This window comes from Saimiri boliviensis, chromosome 11 (assembly GCF_048565385.1).
Source record: "Saimiri boliviensis isolate mSaiBol1 chromosome 11, mSaiBol1.pri, whole genome shotgun sequence".
Taxonomy (NCBI): domain Eukaryota; kingdom Metazoa; phylum Chordata; class Mammalia; order Primates; family Cebidae; genus Saimiri; species Saimiri boliviensis.
In genome coordinates this window covers 90,269,053-90,292,314 of record NC_133459.1, presented here as the reverse complement: position 1 = coordinate 90,292,314, position 23,262 = coordinate 90,269,053, and the positions used below count along the sequence as shown (strand labels likewise).

The 23,262-nt window shown below is 38.8% G+C and overlaps 1 protein-coding gene and 1 pseudogene across 3 annotated transcripts in view; both read right to left on the bottom strand.

Annotated features, from left to right (window-relative positions):
- Nucleotides 1-5,676: 5,676 nt before the first annotated feature.
- Nucleotides 5,677-23,262, bottom strand: part of LOC141579894 (tripartite motif-containing protein 64-like) — a 56,580-nt gene continuing 38,994 nt past the window's right edge. For all 3 annotated transcript variants that reach the window (XM_074381164.1, XM_074381165.1, XM_074381163.1), the window contains 2 exons: nt 6,834-7,246; nt 5,677-5,922 (listed from right to left, as the gene is read on the bottom strand). In XM_074381164.1, coding sequence (XP_074237265.1) covers nt 5,850-5,922; nt 6,834-7,246 — 486 coding nt within the window. In that variant the 3' untranslated portion in view covers nt 5,677-5,849. The remainder of the gene's footprint in view (nt 5,923-6,833; nt 7,247-23,262) is intronic.
- On the bottom strand, nt 14,730-15,761 carry LOC141580417 (E3 ubiquitin-protein ligase RNF126-like; annotated as a pseudogene).

The window sequence follows — 23,262 nt, the reverse complement described above, 5'->3', positions numbered from 1 at the left end:
TTGAGGTCTTTGTTAGAGCAGACAAGCTGGTGCCCTAGGAGACATAGCTATTACATTCCATTATACAAGGTTCCACTCTATATCTGGATTCTTATTTGAAACGTAAATTAATTTTGTTCTTTCTACTGCATAAAGAGGTTCATACCACTTTATGCTTAGTAAGTAATTAAATGTATATGTCAGTTGGAATAATGACAGTCTCTATTATTCTAAGTCCTGTTCCTGTTCCCCATCATTTTATATAGGAAACTTCATCTTTCACTAGTTCATATTAAAAAGCCTAAGACAATTGAAATCAACTTTATAGAAAAAAATTATGCTATAATTATTTTGAACTCTAACATAATAGTATTATCTTTGACTATAAATCTAAAAATTGATCTGTTGTCTTTTGATAGCTATTCATTAGCATGCTCTATCCTGTTTTGTTACTTACATTTTGGAAAAGTTTTCCAATGTTAGAATAATACTTGTACATATTAACACCCCTACTTATCCATTTACGCATCTTATTTATTGTGTATTCTAAAAATTGCATTGATAATATGTTAACAAAGAAGGCAAATACTGCTTTTGCCTCCTTGAAATTTCCAATCTGGTAGTAATAAGAGTTTTCTGAATATTATAATCTGATATAATGTACTCAGAGAGGATGAAATAGTACAGCCACCCAGCACTGAAAAACTATTGTATGAGCTGAAATGTGATTAATAATTAGGATTATAAGAAGTAAAAAAGTCTGTGAGATCAACTTAATTTGGTCAGATGTAAAAAGAAAATAAGCCTTCTTCTTTATTATTTGTAAGATAAGATATCCAGCACTTCATTTTTTTACCCCAGCCTGGTTCAAATACACAAGTAAGACAAATGGTTTGCAATGTGTACAAACTTTGAAAACACACTCTGAAAAAATATCAGATTTTAAAAAACCCTCATATAGTATGTTTTTTTTAACTGAATGCACAAATTGAAAAGCAGATTAAGTGTTATGAAGAAATGGTGGAGGGTGAATGGAGAATAAATGTTAATGGTTATTGGGATTCTTCTGGAAGTGATAAAAATGTCCAGGCAGTAGGTAGTTCTGATGGCTGCACAAGTGTGATATACTAACAACCTCTGAATTAAATACATTAGAACAGGACTTTCGTGGTAAGGGAATGGATCTCAATAAACCTGTTACAAAAAAAAAAAAAAAAAAGCTATAATTGATGTTCTAGTAAAAATTACACAATAATTTATTAAAATAACTTAATTAACAAAGGTATACAATCAAGGTGGTTATTTCATTTATAACCATAAAGTAATTACATTCCATGAAGTTACAATGAGCTCACAGGCTCCCACACATAGGCCTCTTTCCTCACATAAGGTATCAGAACACTATTTGCCTCATTTATGGGGGGAGGTCACAATAAATCATCATGAAACCAAATTTTCATGTGGAACCAAAACAAAAGAAAGGCCTCAGAGGGGAAGAGAAGGAGGAAAACCAAAGATAAGAGAAGCTTTATAAACATCAAAGAAACTCACAGCTCCATTCTCATAATCCAGAAACACCCCGACCCAATCCCGAGGCCTTTGCACATAATGAATTATAGGTGGAGAGTCTATAGTGATTGCTACTCTTTGGGGAAAATTTAAAAACAAAACAAAACAAAACAAAACAACCTTTCATCAGAACCAATAATGATATTGGTATCTGCTGTCCTGGAATCTTTGCAGACTCCCAGAATGCAGCTGGGGAGTAGGTCACATCCACTTCCCAGTAATGCCTGCAGGAGGAGAATGCTTGAGCTCCCCACGGCACAAATCTCTCCACTCCTGGGGGATCCATGACTGCACTGCGATGGTCAACTCCAAATATCACTTGTCTCATGTCCTCAGAAAGGCTTATAGAGCAAGGAACCATTTCTGTACTCAGAGAATTACCCACTGCCAAAGAAAAAATACTGCCAAGCACTCAGTGAGTGCTACGAGGGGCAGGGGCTCTGTGGTCCATTTATTCACTTCATTTGATCTTCTTCTAAGAAAATGCAGAATGAAAGAAGCCAAAAGAATTCAGCCCCATGCATCCATGAAGATGAAATGTTACTACAACTCTACAGCACATACAATTATGTATTATTCTGTAAATGACAGAGAAAAAAATGTGACCATATCACTGGGTGGAGTAATGATTTAATATGTATCTCTACATAGTTTGTTTCAGGACATATCTAAAAATTTTTTTAGTAGAAAATTCTTGTTTTGTCTTTAAGATCACCAACAGGTAGACATCACTTTATTGTGATGCATTTATTGGAATGAAAATTATCAAATATTTGGTAGAAATTAACACATGTAAAGTTTAGAAGTTTCTGAAAATAATATTCTGGCTTTACATTATCTGTTTAGCCCCTGATTCAATCTACTCTGGGTTCCTGCCCTTTGCTACCTAGACCTGCTCTCTTGAATGGACCTAACATGGTTAGGCCATGTTCACAATTCCTCACCTTTCAGTGATTATGAGAAGTATCTGATGGTATCAGAATTGTCCTGATTATGGATATGTTAGTCATTTTCTATGTTGATCAAAACTTTCTGATTTTATAAATAATAAAGGTGCTTGTAGAATGTATATAAATGTACTTAGGATGGAACCAATTAAAAGCCATTGTTCCAAATCTAAGGCTTCAAAATTGAATTATTATGAATAAACATGAAATATTGATGCCACCATGAGAACTAATGTCTTCATAACTATATAAGTGGAATATTCTTTGCCCTCTTATTCTGCAGATACAGTATGTATCTCATTTTACATTTTCTTCAAACTGTAAGTCGGGAAATTGAGTTTTGATCATTGTAATATTACTATGCATGTAAGGAAGATGCAGATGTTTTAGTAAACTCTGTATTACCTGCATGTTAGAAATAATGAAACAAGCTAGGCGCGGTGGCTCAAGCCTGTAATCCCAGCACTTTGGGAGGCCGAGGAGGGTGGATCACGAGGTCAAGAGATCAAGACCATCCTGGTCAACATGGTGAAACCCCATCTCTACCAAAAATACAAAAAAATAGCTGGGCATGGTGGCATGTGCCTATAATCCCAGCTACTCAGGAGGCTGAGGCAGGAGAATTGCTTGAACCCAGGAGGTGGAGGTTGCGGTGAGCTGAGATCACGCCATTGCACTCCAGCCTGGGTAACAAGAGTGAAACTCTGTCTTACTACAGGCCCAGAGCTAATCACACGGTTGTACAAAGATACCATATGTTCATGCAAGATGTTTCCTCAGAATTTTGCCAGTTTTGTTTAACTGCATATACATTTTATTCTATTCTCTTGGGGACATGAGGATGTTACTTTTTCTAAATTTTACTTGCACAAAAACTCACTTTCTCCAGATATATTATTCTCAGACATGACACAATTTCTAAAGGCATTAAAAGTCATTGCCTCCCTCTGCCCATCACACCCCCTGGGAATATACAGAAATTCTGGAAATATTACAGAGAGCAGAAAACTCAGACCAAAACATTTGTGACATCAGCCTGCAGTTGTCACTAATGCTAGTCAGTGTCTAACAGAGAATGTTCCATGAGACAAAGGACTTCATCTTTTGTGCAAAACAAAGGAGTCTAATTCCAGCCTGAAAGCCCTGCTGCTGAGGGTCCTGGGGTGACCATCTTCCCGAGGTCTTTCCTACAACTGTGTGTCTTGTGATGGAGCAGGTCTGGGATGCTTTTGGGAACAAACCTCCTTCCTCAGCCCATCCTTAGGGAATCTCCCTCCTACCTCTGTCTTTTTTACCTCCCACCCCTCTAGAATAGAAGACATCGCTATGATTCCTCAGAATAATTTTTTATAAAGATCTGTGGGTTAGAGCTGGGCAGGATGGATGAATTGGGAAGAACAAACTTCAGAATGGCAAATCGTTTTTAAATATATTTGAATTCATACAAATTTTAAAATGAAAACTTTCCAGACCAAAGAGAAAAAGACGTCAGGGCCTCTTTTGAAACAAAATAAAAAATAGCCACTGAGGATGATTTTAGTAGCTCAAAATGTATACATACACTTCATTAACAAGAGAATGACCTGTTCAGAAATAACATTATTTTAGTGCAAACTCGCCTTTTGAATACATTTCCCACATCCTGCAAATAATTAAAAGATATGTTAATTGTGAAAGTATTTTCCTTCTGCACATTTTCCCATACTTTTGTGTCTTTTTGGTTCAGTGTTTTAATAATGTATATTTTCTTATTCCCCTCTAAGGAATCATTCCAGGCTATGTTAATAATAGAACCTCAACTAAACTATGAAACACTTCATCGGCAGACATTAAGAGCAAAGGAGCTCAGCAAGAGATTGTGGAGTAAATCAAGGATACCTGGGTTTCCAGGGTCATTAGTTTCCTAATCTTATTCCCATGGAAAGTTCTGACCGCATATGACAGCTATTAAGACAAAACAGAGAACTATACGAGAAACAGAGTATGCTGACACTGATGAACAACTTTTACAAACCTTGCCCAGGCAAGGGGAAAAGCCTCAATAGCTTCAGTAAATCACTGTTGTATGGGACATCAGAGAGTGGGGAGGAACCAGGGCACATAAATGGAGTATTAGTAACCTTCCCCTCACCTGGGGTTCTGTTGACCTTGGATAACCTCTCTGTGTGGATAGTACTCCTAATTATATTGAAGAGAATGTTTTCCTATGTTAGGTACTAAAATGGCAAAAACTTCCCAAAGATTACCAAAGTATGCAGTAATAAATGACTGGACAAATGTAATGATGGGTGTCAGACAGCAGTTGTTACTTAGCAAACAGTAGTGACCTATGCAGGTGACATACCATATCCTGGCAGCATTGGCCAGCAAAGGCTTCCTGTCTCTTAGGATGGACCCTCCCTCCTCACCTGGGGCAGCTCCATGCCAGGCATGTGGCTCAGCTCCCACAGCTCTCTGTACATGTCTTTCATCCTTTCTAAATGCTGGGTCATTCTCACTTGACTGTTTGGGAGTGGTTGGAAAATCTCTTCTCTGTCCAGTGCCTGTAGATGAAGTTGCTCCTCCTCTTCAAGAAATGGATGCATCTTTTGATATTGAATATTGGTTATCACCTGCCTTAAATCCACATAGTCCTGCAGAGACATTTGGTTAAAATGATTACATGTTGTCACTCTCAACAGAAAACTGCAAATAATTATATTCTGGGTGTAATCAAGCAATTTGATAAATTTTCTGCCTACTCTTGCAAAGAGTCTTGAGTATTTGCCATTTCTTCTATCATTTAAAAAAAAATGTTCCTATTCTCTTTCCCTGTTTAAATCGAAACCTATATAAAGACTCCTCATTTCTCTCCCTGTGATGCTTCTTCACAGTTCTTATCAAGTCAGTTATTTCCCCTATTAATCTTCTGCCTTTTAGGTTTTTTCCATGCCTGATTCACTTAAATGTTAAAAAACATTTTAGCCATACACCATATTATGCATACAGGTTTTTTTTTACTGTATTTTTCCTTTACATACTATTCTATTTATTTCCTCTTCCTCACACCCAACCTTAGTAAAATATTGTCTCATTTCCAGTGTCTGAAAATGTTTATACCAACCTTCGAATTTGAGCTAGGAGACATAATATTCCATTTATCCAATATATTAAAATTACTTGGCTAGCTTGTGTGGGCTTCTCTATTTGTGAATCCTATTATATCAATTGAAATCATTATATTTTTATGGGACGAAACCACTATCTTTTAAGTGGTAGTTTGAATTTAGCTAAAAATTATAAGCCAACATTGTGTTTATTTGCATAAAAACAAAAGGAAACATTTTCATTCTTACCACTATCAAACGAGTGTTGCTAGTTTCCTGATTTAGATTGTTTTCTGTTTCTTGATTGATTTTCCATAGTCCATTTCCTTTGTGAGTTTCTTCTGCATCATAAACAAGAAGCTTAACAATAATGAGGACAGTATAGGAGATTTCATCCCATTACTGATTTTTTTAAAAGGCTGTATTTGAAAGAATCATGAATTTAAGTTAGAGTGCAGTGGTCAGATTTTTCCATGTTAAACAAATTTGTTTCCAATAATTTGGAAGTGAAAAGTAATAGAAGCATAATAGAGTGTTTTAAGGGCAGATAATAGCATTAATTTTCTGAGAAACTGGCTTTTATATAATCTGACTTTGAAAAGTGTTTTGCTGCTGGCCGCCTGCTTCACAGCTCCATACCACATATTTGAACAATGTTTCTAAGGAAATCTGCTTTAGTGAAGGCTCAACACAGCTTTGATTAGAGTGTCAAATTAGTCAGCAACATTGAAATGACACATTTCTTTTTTTATTGCATTTTAGGTTTTGGGGTACATGTGAAGAACATGCAAGACTGTTGCATAGGTACACACATGGCAGTGTGATTTGCTGCCTTCCTCCCCTTCACCTATATCCGGCATTTCTCCCCATGCTATCTCTCCCCAACTTCCCACCCCCCACTGTCCCTCCCTTATTTCCCGCCAACAGACCCCAGTGTGCAGTGCTACCCTCCCTGTGTCCATGTGTTCTCATTGTTCAACACCGACCTATGAGTGAGAACATGTGGTGTTTGATTTTCTGTTCTTGTGTCAGTTTGCTGAGAATGATGGTTTCCAGGTTCTTCCATGTCCCTACAAAGGACATGAACTTATCATTTTTTATGGCTGCATAAGGACACATTTCTGCTTTATGATTGCCGTGGAGTAATCACCACCGCCACCATCTGCATTCCCATCACCGTCATTAGCATAGGCCCTCATCTTTGTGATTTAAGATTCTGTAGATTTCAAACTGCCTTAGAGGCATCCTGTACCTGCAATCCTCAGCAGCCCATCCTATTGGGCTGTGGCTGTGAGCCATGAGCTCTGGTGACTCAGAGCTGAGCGCACAGAGCAATCTCCTGTCAGCCTCGCCAAAGAGCTCCTTAGTCTCCTCATGTCGCACACAGATCTTGTCTGAGCTGTTGATGTTTCTCTGAGGTCTGGTCTGTCTGGCAAGGAAAGCCAGCTTTTTGAGGGCCACACTGGTTTTGAATTTGGACTTCTCTGAGATTTTTCTGCACACAGGGCAGTGCATTGGTGCTCTGCCTTCTTCCCAGCGGAGGCAGAGGCAGGGCCTGCAAAAGTTGTGCCCACAGGCAATGGTGACTCGGTCTATGAAGCAGGTCATGCATATGGTGCAGGTGACCTCATTCTGGAAGGCCTGCAGGCTGCTGAATCCAGGTTTCTGAAAATAAAAAAAAAATTCTGAGAATTTCTCTCTATTTTATTTGTATTTTCCCCTATAATAGGGGGAAAAAAGGCTGATAGACAATTTTCCTTGTTTACTTGACTTCTGTCCAATCTATTCAATAACTTAGCTCCAGTACAAACTGAGACATAGTAAATTAGCAAACATGCTGAATTTATGAAGTTTTTCCTCAGTAGCCACTAGAGATTGGGTCCAGGGCTCCCTGAGATACCACAATCCTAAGATGTTCAAGTCTCTTTTTAGAAAATGGTGTAGGATTTGCATGTAACCTAATCTACCCTCCTGAATACTTAATCTTTAGATGACTTTGAATACCTAATATAATGTAAATGCTGTATAAATACTTGTAATGCCATACAGTTTAGGAACAGCGAGAAGATTGTTTAGGAACAGCAAGAAGATTGTTAAAAATATGTACATGTTTGGCTGGGTGCAGTTGCTCAAGCTTCTAATCCCAGCACTTTGGGAGGCTGAGGTTGGCAGACCATGAGGTCAGTAGACTGAGACCATCCTAGCTAACATGGTGAAACCTAGTCTCCACTAAAAATACAACAAAATTAACTGGGCATGTTGGCATATGCCTGTAGTCCCAGCTACTCTGGAGGCTGAGGCAGGGGAATCGCCTGAACCCAGGAGGCAGAGGTTGCAGTGAGCCAAGATCTGGCCACTGCACTCCAGCATGGTGACAGAGCAAGACTGTCTCAAAAAATGCATGTACAGCTGCTTTTTCTTCCTGCAAATATTTTTTATCTGAGATTAGTTGAATCCATGGGTATGAAACCCATGGATATGAAGATTCAATTGTGATTCAAATGGGAAAATGAGACGAGAGTCCTCATGGTATTGTTGTTAAACAAGCAGTGCTCTCAATCATTCCCAATTACTTAGACAAGCTTAAATCCTGGGAAGAGGGTCAATGTGGGGATGCTTTCCGAGTCACTTATATAAGCTGATTAATGAAGAAGCACATTCTGAATCTCTTCCTGTCTCTGTCATTCTATCTCTCTCAATGATTCCATGATGATAATATACGAAAGACACTTAGTATCTACGCTATTATTCTATACTCCCTGCCTCCAAACTCACCTGTGAAGTTTTCTTAGACAACTATGAATAGGTTTTATCTAAGATTGATTAATCAATCAAAGTGGACTTCAACTGTCGACTCCCAAAATTATCATTCATTGAATTAGTCCTTTTAGCTTTAACATCAAAACTCTTCCTTTCAATAAATTAAATGTAAATAATGTCTTAATTTAGAAACTTTTCCATAGTCAATTCAGATGATCAAAGAGAACGCTTTCACATTCTGAAATAGTATTTAAACTATAATAGCAAGAATTCATACAGAACTAATAAATTATCTTCTAAAATAACAAAAAAGTGAAGACATGCTTTAGGTTTTCTGTGCTCAACTAGAAAATTCAGAAATGCAGTTAATGGAAGTGTAGCCCCCAATTCTTCTTCCTTCCTTCCTTCCTTCCTTCCTTCCTTCCTTCCTTCCCTCCTTTTTTGTTGCAACCTTACTGCAACCTCCAGCTTTCAGATTTAAGCAATTCTCCTGCCTAAGCCTCCCAATTAGCTGGTATTACAGGCACCCACCACCATGCCAGGATAATTTTTTCATGTTTTCAGCAGAGACGGTTTTCCACCATTTTGGCCAGGCTAGTTTCTAACTCCTGACCTCAAGAGATCTCCCAGCCTCGGCCTCCCAGAGTGCTAGGACTACAAGCATGAGCCAGCACACTAGGCCAGTTAGATCTATTTTTAACAGCTTTCAAGTGTAGTCTGCAAACTGAAAATTGTGAAGAGACAGCAAATAGGACTTTTCCAACAAGAATTTTCAAAGCAATTCAACATTTTTAACTTTTACTGTGGTGAACATAATAACCATTACTACATTCCCACATTTCAGTGAACATTTTAGGTATTTGATGGGTTCTATCACTGCATGAAACCCTGGAAAGATATCTTTTCATACCTAAAAAATCCAACAATACAGAAAATAGTCACATTAAAAAAATCAAATAGCAAGGGTACAAAAATGCTGTTACAAATAAAAGACACTTTATCTTGATTCGATGTAAAATCACTAGGACAGCTACTTGTTTGCTTAGAAAAGACCCAAGCATTCTGTCAGGTAAATTTAAAGTATTTTTAAGAGAAAAAGTAAGCATGATGGGTTTACTGTAAATTTGATACTCACAAGACTACTATGAATGGTCTCTTTCTAGAAGCTCTGTCGATAACCAGATTAGAAGGAACTCCTGGTGCTCCAAAGCCCAAAAGCCAGAAATCCAGTGGGTCCTCACTGAAGGAGAGGTCTGTGGATGGGCATCCTTTTAGTGTGTAAGGGCCCACACAAGACCACACCCACTTCCTGAAACTGATTAGATTGCACAGGAAGGGGTAAATTGGCTGATTAGATTTATATAGTACAGAAAACCACACTTGGGGGCTCAAAGCTTAACAGACAAGTTTGGGATGCAAGAAAGTTGACTTTATACAACTTGTTCAAAGAAATATTTTATGTAAAACAATTATTTCATTAAATATGTTTTTATTTTGCACATGCTAACTTTTATTTATTTATTTTTGAGACAGTGTCTCATTCTGTTGCTCTGGTTGGAGTGCAATGGCTGAATCTTGGCTCACTGCAACCTCCCCCTACCTGGTTCAAGTAATTCTTCTCCTGCCTCAGCCTACCAAGTAGCTGAGATTACAGGTGCCCATCATTATACCCAGCTAATTTATGTATTTTTAGGAGAGAAAGGATTTAACCATGTTGGTCAGGCTGGTCTGGAACTCCTGACCTCAGTTGATCCTCCCACCTCAGCCTCCCAAAGTGCTGGGATTACAGGCATGAGCCACCATGCCCAGCCACACGCTAACTTTTAAAATTTTATTTCTTACTGTGAGTTTTAAAATTATAATTGCTTAAGTGCCTAGCCATTATTTATCAGAATATGTCCAAAGATAAAACATTAACTGGGATTACAACACATCTGTACTGTGTAACTCTCTTGTTTAAAAAAGTGTTGGAGGAACTCAATTGTGTTTCATATAATTGTATATATAATGCTTAGTGGAATTAGTTGTATTAAGCTTTTTTTCTTATTTTTACTATTTTATGACCATTTCATAATGATTGTTTTATATAATAATAAAATATTTTTTCAATTCGTATACCTTTTTGAATAATTTCACAACAGATACTTTACATATATGTACATAAATATCTAAAGCAATGTATGTATTCATATTTTTTAAATTATATAATAGTTATTTACAGAATAATAATCATTAGTATTACCTTTTTTTGAGACGGAGTCTCCCTCTGTCACCCAGGCTGGAGTGCAATGGCATGATCTCAGCTCACTGCAACTTCTGCCTCCCAGATTCAAGCAATTCTCCTGCCTCAGTCTCCCAAGCGGCTGGGGTTACAGGTGTCTGCCACCATTCCTGGCTAAGTTTTGTAATTTTAGTAGAGATGGGGGTTTCACCATGTTGGCCAAGCTGGTCTCAAACTGCTGACCTCAGGTGATCTATCTGCCTCCAACTCCCAAAGTGTTGGAATTTCAGGCCTTAGCCAAGGCACCCAGCTGCTATTTACAGAATAATTATATGCATAATTATCTTTAATAGTGTATAAAAGATATTTTTTAACACAGTCGCCATACTAGCAGATTTTGTCGTTGTTTACCATGATTTAATAAATCACCAATGTTTACACATACTTGTATTAACAGATTATCTAAAGTTTGCGGATTTTGGTCATTTCTATAAACTAAAAATTAACAAACCTTGCTAGAAACTGAAAAAGTAAAAATCTAAATAAAAGTCACCATTTACATATTAACAGACATTAAAACAATTATAAACCTTATAAAAGCATGTCCTAGTAAAAGATGCAGTGGCTGTCTTTTTAATCAATCCATGGCATTGCAAATTAGTATGTTTTCTGAGGTGTCATTTGATCAGCATTATGCTTCAAAAGATAGATCCAAAAAAGTTAGAAAAGGTAATCATAGATACATATATGCAGAGTCTTCCATAAATGTTGCTTTTTGAAAACTGCTTCAAACACTTCTTAAAATGTTGTATATTATCTACCTAAGTGTAGAAAAGAAAGGCTTTCTACTACTCTCACTTTTCAGTAAAAATTCAATGCTGTGTTGTGTAGAATGCCCTGAATTAGACAGAAATAAACAATGAGCACTTATGAGATGCATAAAAAAGAATGAGCAATCGTTGCAAACTTTAGTGCTAGAGGCTGAAGTTACCATCTATTATACTACAACTGTGTCATCACGCAGAATAGGTAAGAGAGAAAAAGCAGTATTTCATTACCCAACTAAAAAATACTGTCATTCAAATGAAAATATCAGACATTTATTAATTACAAATTATATGCTAAAAACTGTTCTAAGTACTAGCTTACTTAATTCTTACAGCAACCCCATGAGATAAATAATATTTCATACTCATTTAAAGATTAATAAATGTAAGAACAGAAAACTTCAATAATTTGAATAGTTATATTCAAATTAAGTAGGGTTTGAACCCAGGCAGTCTGTCTCTGAAAACTGTTTTTCTCTCAGTGATATTAAATATGTTGCCAAAGTATGTTCCTAAGCCACAGAACTGCATACAATATTTTGCGGGAAATGCTTCTTGCATGCTGGCAGAATTGATTGGAAGTTTACACAGCTTTCAAGTATTGTGCAGGTTTTGGTGCATTTTATAGAATAATAATATTCACCTTGTCCCACATCTATAACACTGTCCAACTCTCTATCAATGACATCACAAAAAGTCTGTTGGCATGCTCAGCCAAACCCCATAACAAAGGCATTGTGCAATTCCTACAATGCAGTGTAGCTCTTCCGTTCAAAGCCCAGAATGTCTCAGAGGATCTCATGTGTGCACTTCTCTGGTTACTCACAAAATGAGTGTCTACTATGGACTCTCCATATTGGTAGGGATTGGAGCCAAAATAGTAACAAACCTACATGTTCTGCACAAGTCCCGAAAATTAAATTTTTTAAAAAATTTAAAAAATGAAAACTCAATCCTTAAGGAGCTCATGGTCTAGTAGGTGATACAAAGGAAGGGACAGTCATCCTGAAAGTCTTCCTAAGAGAAGTAACACCTAAACTGAAATCCAACAGATGAGGGTAGTCTTATCTTTTCTGAGGGTAAAGTTTACGTGACAGCAGTTGCCATGAGAAAAGATTTTAGGACCTGGAATAGTGGCTCATGCCTGTAATTCCAGCACTTTGGGAGGCCTGGATAGATAGACTAGTCAAGCCGAGAAGTTCAAGACCAGCCTGGGCAACCTGGTGAAACTCCATCTCCACAAAACATACACACACACATACACACACACACACACACAAATTAGACAGGCATGATGGTGCACGCCTGTAATCTTACCTACTTGGGAGTCTTAAATTGGATGATTGCCTGAGCCCAAATGACAGAGGTTGCACTGAGCTGGGGTTGTGCCACTGACTCTAGTCTGGGCGACAGAGTGAGACTGTTTTTCACACACACACACACACACACACACACACACACACACACACATTAGTTCTGTTCTCTTGCTGGGTTGAAGCCCTTCTATTTCATCTAGGCCAGAATGCTTTCTGAAATATAAATGTGCCTATATTCCTACCTGCTTAACCTTATTACGGGATTTTGATAAACTACAAGAAAGTAGTTACACTCCTCTGGATGTCTTCCAAAACTTATTTGAAGTATTTGATGCTCAATGTATAAATTGTTCTTCCTTCAAATCCCTTGGATTTTATTTTATTTATTTATTTTTTGAGGCAGAGTTTCGCTCCTTACCCAGGCTGGAGTGCAATGGTGCGATCTTGGCTCACCACAACCTCTGCTTCCTGGGTTCAGGCAATTCTCCTGCCTCAGCCTCCTGAGTAGCTGGGATTACAGGCATGCGCCACCATGCCCAGCTAATTTTTTTGTATTTTTAGTAGAGACGGGGTTTCACCATGTTGACCAGGATGGTCTCAATCTCTTGACCTCATGATCTACCCGCCTCGGCTTCCCAAAGTGCTGGGATTACAGGCGTGAGCCACTGCGCCCCTTGGATTTTAATAAGAGTGAGTTATTTATATTTCTTTAACTTGCCACAATCAACCATACTTCTATTATTTTTATGTAATATGATTACCCTGTTAGTAGAAATATAAATGAAATCACTTTAAAACAGTAAGTGGCATTGCTCAGTAGAATTGACAATCCACAAATTTTATAACCCAGATATTCCACCTATCGGAAGATGCTGTCAGGAAAGAGAATCTCTTGATTATTTGCATGAGCAGACATGCTCACAAAACCAAAATACAAAAATAAATCCAATGTACAACAGCAAAAATGAATAAATTTATTATGCACCATTTATCCAAACTTGGGTTATCCACTACAAACTCGCTCTTGATTATTTACATAAATAGATCTAGACCCTTTATATATATATATATATAGTCAAGTGTTAAGATGTCAGTCTTTTTTAGTAGAAGACATTGGAGAGAATTCCAAAAACGTGCTTCCAGTCTGCTTTGGAAATGACATCTCCGGTATCTGGCCCAGATGGTATGCAGGGTTACACCAGTTCCCAGATTCTGTAGTTAAGGCTGCTGCTATAGCACTCACTTCTTCAAGTTCATGGTGACCAGGAGAGCTCAGCAGCCAAGAGCTTCTTCTGATACTGGCCTTTTTTCAAATTTGCAGTGGAGCACCTCAGAGATGACGTTTCTACCTAAACAGCTTTACAAGTGGCCCAGAAGGCAAGTTTCCAGGGAGGGCTGAAGTGTGGATTGAAACCAAGTTTGTTTTTTTTTTTTCCTTTGTAAGCGGTGCATTTTAAATAACTTTCAAGATACACATATTTTTTCCTTTAAAAAAGTCTGCTGTAGCAGTTTTGTTCTTGAATTTTGCTGGTCATCCTCATGGTCCCGAGCCCCCAAACTCTGGGTTGTGGAGGCAGCCGAGGCAGAGGCTGGGGGGCCCACACGGCCTGTCCTGGCGGTGCTCGCAGCACTGGTGGAGCAGCTGGGTCCCATCTTGCCACAGCTCATGCATGGCCAGCATGTGAGTGAAAACGTCCATTTATTTCAAAGCAGTAATAATTTAAAATTATAAAAATCTTTCCGCCACTGAACGTTTAGAAGGTGCGGTTAGACAGAGAGGACAGGGAGGCTGGGGTGCCCCAGCAGGGGGCCGTATGACCCATGCCTTCCCAAGCCAGGGGGCCCGTGGGCCAGGCTCGGGTCTTGCCCTGGTACAGGCCGGGCCTGCGGTGCTGACCAGCCAAGGGCGGCGCCGCTGGCCCACACGGTCTGCGAGGGCCACGTGGAGCCGGCTGAGGGTAGGGGGCAGAGGCCCCACACTTTCCCCAGAGCCTCGGGTCCCCCGGGCAGGAGTGGGTGCGGACAGGGGTGGGTGCCGGCAGACGCGGGCTCAGGAGTTACTTGCGGCGTTCTCGTTGCCGGGCGAGCTGGAGGCGGAGGAGGACGAGGAGACGCTTACCCCCGCCAGGCCCAGGGGGTTCGTGGCCGAGTTCTGTCCCGTGAGGCTTTTCCGGCAGACGGGGCAGCCGTCGTGCTTTGTGGGGACAGAGGCGAGGGCGGGAGAAGGGGCAGGTTGGGGCTGGCGGGCGGGTGGGCACTGCCCTGCTCCCGCCAGGGCACCACGCGGCCGTCGCGGACCATGGGGTGCAGGGCAGCCGCCGCCCGCGCTGGCCCGGCGCACAGTCGTCCTTGCACACGGGCACTCCCGCCCGGAGCCTAGTGCTCCTCGGGGCCGGGACGGTGGGGAGGGCCTGGGTCTTCTCTGTCTGCCGGTGGGGGGCCCGCGTTTTCAAACGGATTGAGTTGAGCGGCTGTGTGAGGATGGCGTCCAGGCCGCAGTCCACGGGGTTGGAGGGCAGAGCTCCCCAGGGACCGAGGCTGGGGATGGCGGCGGGCGTGATGTGCCGTCAGCGCCAGACGATCCCCTCCAGCGTGGGGGCGCCTTCGTGTCGGCCGGTGGCCCACCGCGTGGGGAGGCGGCGCGGGGCTGCCAGGGGCGGGTGCCGGGACTGGGGCTCTCGCTCCCCCCGGCTCTCGGGGTCCCTGCCGTCGTCAGCCTGCGCCCCCGGAGGGAGCGTGGGGATCTCGAAGCTGTCGTCAACGATGCCGAAAGCAAACTGTAGCCCTGAGGTCCTGAGGAACTGGTCCACGTTCTCCAAAGGCAGCCGGTTCCAGTCCGTGAGGGCTGCGGAGGGGGCAGAACCATCTTCTGTGCTCCTGGTCTCTTCTGGAAGCTCCTCGATGAAACCAGACTCGCATCTTGGGCAGATATAATCCGGCAGGCGTGGGACGATCTCCACGGAGCAGCAGTGGCAGAAGCACCGTCCGGGCTGTGGCGACGCCTCGGCCATGGCCTACTCTGTGCCACCCACCCCCAGTACTTCAAGTCCAGGAAAGTAGACATATGAGCCACAAAAGGCTAGATTACCAATAATTACACATTTTCTCTCGCAGTAATAAGAAAGTTCTCCTAGCCCAGACACTTTTTAGAGTGATTGTGCTTAACGAAGACTAGAGTTGATGAATGAAGGTTCTGTGTATTGATTTAAAGGAAAAAATAAGTCCTTTGCTTCCTCTTTTTCAGAAAATTTCTGATGGTTGTTCACCGATTTGTCTCTCTCTTTCTCAAGTCGTTCAATCTCCAGAGACAGCTTATACATCTCCATGACCATTTTCACATCATCTGGGCTTGGCAGGCACTGCATGAGCTTTCTACCTGTGAGCACCTGCTCGCAACCTACGGATACCTCCCAGTCACATCCGGGCACTTCTGGGTACCAGGTACCAGGTTCTTTCCTCTGAGCAAGTGATACTTTTCAGACTGACCAAAAGTTTTTCACGTGCAACACCACAGCAACTTTCAACATTCAGTGAGGGCAAGATGTGAGGGGACTCTTCATTGGCTTCTCAAACTTCACCCTGGAAACAATGGCAATTCCTTATATGTGCTCATCACATATTATTTAGACTTCTCCTTACATTTTACTAGACAATATTTCATTGCTCAAATTCTCTTATAATTAATCATTCTTTATATTAATTTTCCTTATTCACATTATTATGTATTTTTTCTGTCTTGATGGTCCATGAATCTTATTTTCATTTGAATAAATGCTATCTATCTATCTGAACACTTAAAAACCTGTGGAAAAAAATCAAGTACCATAAAAATATACATGGCATGATTGCATTTATAAAAAATAGTAAACTACATAAAACACAAACATAAAACATGTAAAGAATAAAGCCATGTATGATAAAATCATAAAGAATAACAGGAAATAAACATAACAATTCAAGAAAGTGAAAAAGCACAACTGTCATGAATACATGGGGGACCCAAAGATATTGAAAATATTATTTTCTTAATATAGCTAGTAGGTTCACAAATGTTCACTTCATTACTATTTTTCTCTACCTTGTGTGTTATATGATAGTGTTTTATATAAATAAAATACTTTTAATAAAAAATTATTTCTTATGCTATAGAGTGATTACATTTACTAAAAGTGTAATTTAATTAGTTTCTCAACCATGTGCTGAGCTAGTGATCCTCTGAGCCCTGGGGGGCCAGGCAGGGCGTGAGGCCTCCGCCTTGGAGCAGTTGTGCATGTTCCCCAGTGCGCTCTAGGACACACTGATGCTTTCCTATGTGTGAAGTGACATGAACAGATTAGACTTGATTCCCTGATAATGCCAGATGAGAGTTTTACCATATTTACCCATTCCCCTTGGATGTTTTACTGAGTTTGATTCTTCCATTTCAGAATAATTATTATTTTTTTGCCTGATTTTTTTTATTTTTAGTCCATAACAAGGAAATAAAAGAAAAATATATACACAGATAAATATATGAACACTCACATGACTGTATATAATGTCTAGCTTTATTTCTAATATATTCCTTTAAACTTCACCAATATACCCATCATAAGCCTTTCTGAATGATATACCACAAAAATCTCTATGGATTCTCTAAAGAACCCTCTCAGGCTGCTTCTTTCAAAGCCTCTGCAGCTGCCTGCACTGTGAAGGCTGCAACAGCAGTCTTTCTCTTCACTTCTCCCTTAGTTTTGCAAAGATCCACTTTGGTTTCAATATCAAACAGAGCATCAGAAATTCCTGAAAATGACTCCCTTGAATACTTGCTGTGGCTGCTTGAAGCATGGATGACATGCCTGTTGATAAAACAGTATGGTCTTTATTAGTTGCCTAAATGTTACAGAAGAGAAACACAAGAGCATGCTACCATTTTAACATTGAATATTTCTAATTTAACAATTTGAACAAGTCACTTGTCAACTGAACTTCCACATTCAATCATCTCTAAAGACTAGTCTGGCCAGGGAAGGTAGTACAAGCCTGTAATCCCAGCCGCTTGGGAGCCAGAGGTGGGCTGATCACAAGGTCAGGGGTGCGAGACTAGCCTGGAAAGCATGATGAAACCCCGACTACTAAAAATACAAAAAGTTAGCCAGGCATGGTGGCGCATGCCTGTAGACCCAGCTACTCAGGAGGAGGGAGAATTGCTTGAACCCGGCAGGCAGAGGTTGCAGTGAGCTGATTATGCCACTGAACTCCAGCCTGACCTATAGAGAGAGACTGTCTCAAAAAAAAAAAAAAAAAAAAAAAAAAAAAAAAAAAAAAAGATAGTCTGTGAAATACATATTAATTAATTATATTTTCACTTTGAGCAAAAACTTAAAGTGGTAAGTGGTTCAGTGCTACAACAGTAACAATATAGAAAACACAGCAATCATTCTTGATAAGAGTATTTAGTTACAATTTTCCAAATTCTTCAAAATAAATTACACACAGTTTGTATTAGTATTTCACAGAGAAGAAAACTGAGGTCTGAGAAATCAAGTGACTGAAGTATCTGTCTCAAGGCACATTACAAATAAGTCCTGATTTTTTAATGCATTATAATAAGTTATAGCACAACAGTGATCATTAAAGTCTTGTTTGTGATTAGCCAAAATTTTATTTTTTTGTTCTTTTTTAAAAAGTCACACTATCATGTTAGAATATGTGACATAAAACATGAAGAATCATCAGAAACAATTTTGTAATGTTTCACATGACCACGGCAGAAGAATATTTTACAGTAGGAGCTAAGATAGTTCATGCAATAGACCGGGAAGAGAAGAACAAACTCTGACGTAAATAAATAAGCTCCAGAGCAGTGGCTCATGCTTTTAATCTCATAAATTTGGGAGGCTGAGGTGGGAGGACTGCTTGAGGCCAGGAGTTGGAGACCATCCTGAGCAACATAGGGACACCCTATCTCAACAAATAAAAGTACAAATGTTAGCTGAGCATTGTGGCACGTGACTAGTCCTAGTGATTTTGGAGCCTGAGGTGGGAAGATTGATTGAGCACAGGTGTTTGAGGCTGCAGTGAGCTAAGATTCCACCACTGACCTCCAGCTTGGGAGACAGTGTGAGAACCTGTAGCTTAAGAACAACAACAAAATAAGTGGGGCAATGGGTAAGTTAAAAATATGCTGCCATTGCCCAACCAATCAAACTTTCTAAAACATCCTCTTATTCCTGAGCCCAACTCTTTGATAATCCCTGGACAGAAAGACAGAGTCATTTCTGGCTGTCCAATGACCTAACCCCTTCTGCGATACATATAAGATCAACCTGGAGATGGTCAATGTTTGGTAGAAAAAATTGTGATAGTCAAGATGTAGGAGGAAAAGCACCTCTAAATACCAAACATAGAAAAAATATATATATATATGTTTATTATATACATTACATATAGAAGGATTTACTGGGTTTTGTGTATACATAAACAAAAATATATTTAAAATAGGAAAGGGGCCAGAATTGTACACATAAGAATATAATCCTTTTATGATTTTTCTGATGGAACTAGAGAGATGTTTAATTTCTGCCGTGGCTTTCTTGATCTTTACATTTTCTAAAATAAACATATATTCTTTTAAAATAAGAAACAGAAAAATTCTGAAAATAAAGATACGCAAAAATTATATTACGTTGCATGAGAATATATTATATTTATCATTTACTACATATATTTTGAAATGTTCTAATGGCTTACAAGAAATCAACTATGATATTTTTCCACAGGACAAAAAAGAGGAAAATTGATATTGTAAGAGGGAGTCATTTTTTCTTTTCCTACCTATAAAAAAGTCTATCTGGTAACCCTAAAGATCAATAAATGCTCATTACAGAAACATCAGGTGATCATTAATCATTCTCAAAAATATTGGAAAGCAAAATAAAACGAATATAGTTTTAGTTTCATGAAAATGTATTTCCATACACAAAATAAAATTTCAGAACAAAACTGATTTTAATCAGTCATCTATGGGGATTGGGTCCAGGACTTGGATAAATATCAAAATTTGTGCATACTCAAGTCCTGCAGAAAAGACATGCATATATAAAAAGTTGTCCCTCTTCTGTGGAATTAACAGGCTGACGGTGAACAAACCACTCAACAAATCAAATTGATATATCAGTATAATAATCCAGATGGTAGTGAAAATTATTTAATATTTCATCTTTTCGAGTGATTTTCAGAATAATTTAAGTACAGCATTCACAGAGCCAGATAAGATGTTCTGGATCACCTTCCCGTGCCTCAGTGAGGAAATGTAGCTGAGTATGTGGAATCTGAAGCCACATCTCGTCCCCTTGGGCTAACTAGCATAATATAACTCTCACCACATGCTTCATGCCCTTTGACATCCTGATCTTCACATTGTTAAGACAGTGAAGTAGGCAATAATATAAAACAGAAAATAATTCCAAAAATCATGTCTAAGAGTCCAAATGGAATGTATCAGTTCTGCTTTATTTTTTTTGTTTGTTTTTAGAAACACATTCATAATTCTCTTATCTTATATTTTTTGTTAGTTCTTTATTAGCTACATCTGAGCTTCTCAGATTCAGGCTCGTGTCCTGAGTATCATTCTGTGATGAAAGTTGTAACATAACAAAGCTAAATGAAAAATGATTGTTGAGATTTGTTCCACAGAAATAAAGTCACTCACTTTAGAGCCTTTTTACTGGATTTGTGTCTTTTCTACTTTGTGATATTTTTAGCAAAATCATTTTCTGTATGCAATACTAATATTTAAAAATATGTTTGAAAACAAAAAAATAATTTGGCAAGTTATAGTTCACCATCTTTTTTTTTTTTTTTTTGAGACGGAGTTTCGCTCTTGTTACCCAGGCTGGATTGCAATGGCGCGATCTCGGCTCACCGCAACCTCTGCCTCCTGGGTTCAGGCAATTCTCCTGCCTCAGCCTCCTGAGTAGCTGGGATTACAGGCACGCACCACCATGCCCAGCTAATTTTTTGTATTTTTAGTAGAGACGGGGTTTCACCATGTTGACCAGGATGGTCTCGATCTCTTGACCTTGTGATCCACCCGCCTCGGCCTCCCAAAGTGCTGGGATTACAGGCTTGAGCCACCGCACCCGGCTAGTTCACCATCTTTAAAAGTAAAATGTTGGCCATTCACATATGTGGTTCCTTGCTTTCAATACTGTATTGTATTCTGTTTTCTTAAAGAGATAGATCTCTCACCAGGCTGGATTGCAGAGGCTTGCTCACACCTCACTACAGCCTCAAACTCCTGGGCTCAAGCAATCCTCCTTTCTCGATTTCCTAAGTACCTGGGATTACAGTGAATAATACTGTATTTTCTATCCACCCTTACTTGCTGATGCAAAATATACAGATAGAAAGGGCTGACTGTATTTATTTTTAATAAATAATGTGCTTAAGTAGACCTGTACAATTCAAGTCACTATTTTGCAAGCATTAAATGTATATTTTAACATCCTATTATAGGCAAATTAAGAACGATAGCATACACAGGTACCATATTTTTAAGTCTTACGAAACACTATTGTGCTGAGGCTTTTAAAAGCACAGAAACAGCTGCATATGCCAATGGGAAAAATGATAGTGATTATTATTTATGCCAGAATAATAAATAACTGATAACCCCAGATATGCAAATACTGACAAGACTTTCTTCACCTAGGTATCCTAGTAATCTACTCACAGAAGTAATATCAATATTAAAATAAGACAACCTACTAATGTTTAGTAAGATGCCTGACAAATTGTAAGTATTTACCAAATGTTAACTAATAATATTCTTATTTTTAAAGCTAAACCTGTTAGGAACATGCAACATAGCATTTATTTCAGTCTTTCTACAATATTTGGCTGCCTGCTGTGATTTAAACACTTTCACAGAACTCACATTCCAAAAGGAGTGATGGGGTTGCTATTGCCATAAGAGTGATTCAACATAACTGAAAGTGTGTCAACATGCCCTGAGTAGATGAACTCTGAGTCACTGAATTCAACATACCAATTCCGTCACAACTTAATTAACCAATGAGAAGCAATCATTCCATTAAGAAAGGATTAATTATGTTATTCATTAATTTAGCACTTTCATTTTGTAATTTAGTTTTACTAACAGTTAGCATTTACAACTGGCTGATCATTTTCTATGAGCCAATTATTGTATTGAATATTTACACAATATGTGATTTTTAATCTTCAGAGCAATTCTGCAAGTTGGGCAGGGCAGAAGCCCCATTTCGTAGCTGAGACAAAAAAAAGATCAGGAGTTAAGTAACTTGCCTAAATCAGTACTAGTTTTAGAATGAAATAGGAGGTCCATATTGTTATTTCAGTTGTACCCTGTTGACAAAGGAAAAATATAAATAACTAAAACCCCCATAATTTGAATTTTGGCTATGTTCAATATTTATGAATTTAGTATCATGAACTCACATTTTGTAATAGTATATGGTAAATGAAACACAGAATCCCTGTTAGCAGCTCCCATAAACAGATGAGACAATCAAATGAAACATAATTTTAATAAAATGCTATGGGCTTCTGAATCAAAATTACAAGGCATTGCTACAAATACAAAAATTGATGTGGTTACCATATGTAAAGCATGTACACATATAAAACACACACACACACACACACACACAAATTCTCTTTCTCTGTATCTTGTGTTAACACGCTGTATCCTTTGTTACAGGGGAAAGAAATGATAGAAGAAAAGAAGGATGAAGACACAGTTCTTCCTTTGGTTTCAAAGGTTTGGATGGAAATTCAACATTTAGCTTAATTTACTTAGTGAGAAATTATTATGTGCAATGCACTGCTCAGTTGTTTCAGGAATTGTAAACATCAAATAGAGACACAGACTGGATCTTTACTATTATTTGGAGAAAATGAAACAAATATAGAAATAAGGAAGAAAAAGCTATGTGTCCTAAACAAACCATGTTTCTAATGATGAGGCATTTTGTCAAGGAGGGAAAACATCATTTTTCTTTTCAAGTTAGAAAATCAGCTTCATGGAATACACCGTGTTTGAAATCTACTAAAAGTGTTATTCTCGTTATTGACTTCTTACCCACAAAAAAAAATTGGGAAGAATTATAAACAATAAGAAAACAATTCTCCCAATATTTCCCTAAAGATAACACAATTATTATACTAATTGATTGAATCCCTTTAATTTTTTCTATATTTGTTAAAGTAATCAAATTCTATTTACAATTTTATATGCTTTCTGCTTACTTTATATTTTGTCATAAATATCTTAGTATATTGTATTCCTAATCATCAATTTTTTTATATTTATTTATTGATTTATGTGTTTTGGAGACAGAAACTCACTATATCATTGCAGTGGCATGATCTCGGCTCACTGCGACCTCCACCTCCCAGGCACAAGCGATTCTTCCGCCTCAGCCTCCATAGTAGCTGGGACTACAGGTGCCTGCCACTGCACCTGGCTAGAGCTTTCTAGACTTTCTCCCTATTCCCCTTGAGCTGGGATGAGCAGAGCCAGGTAATATAGGA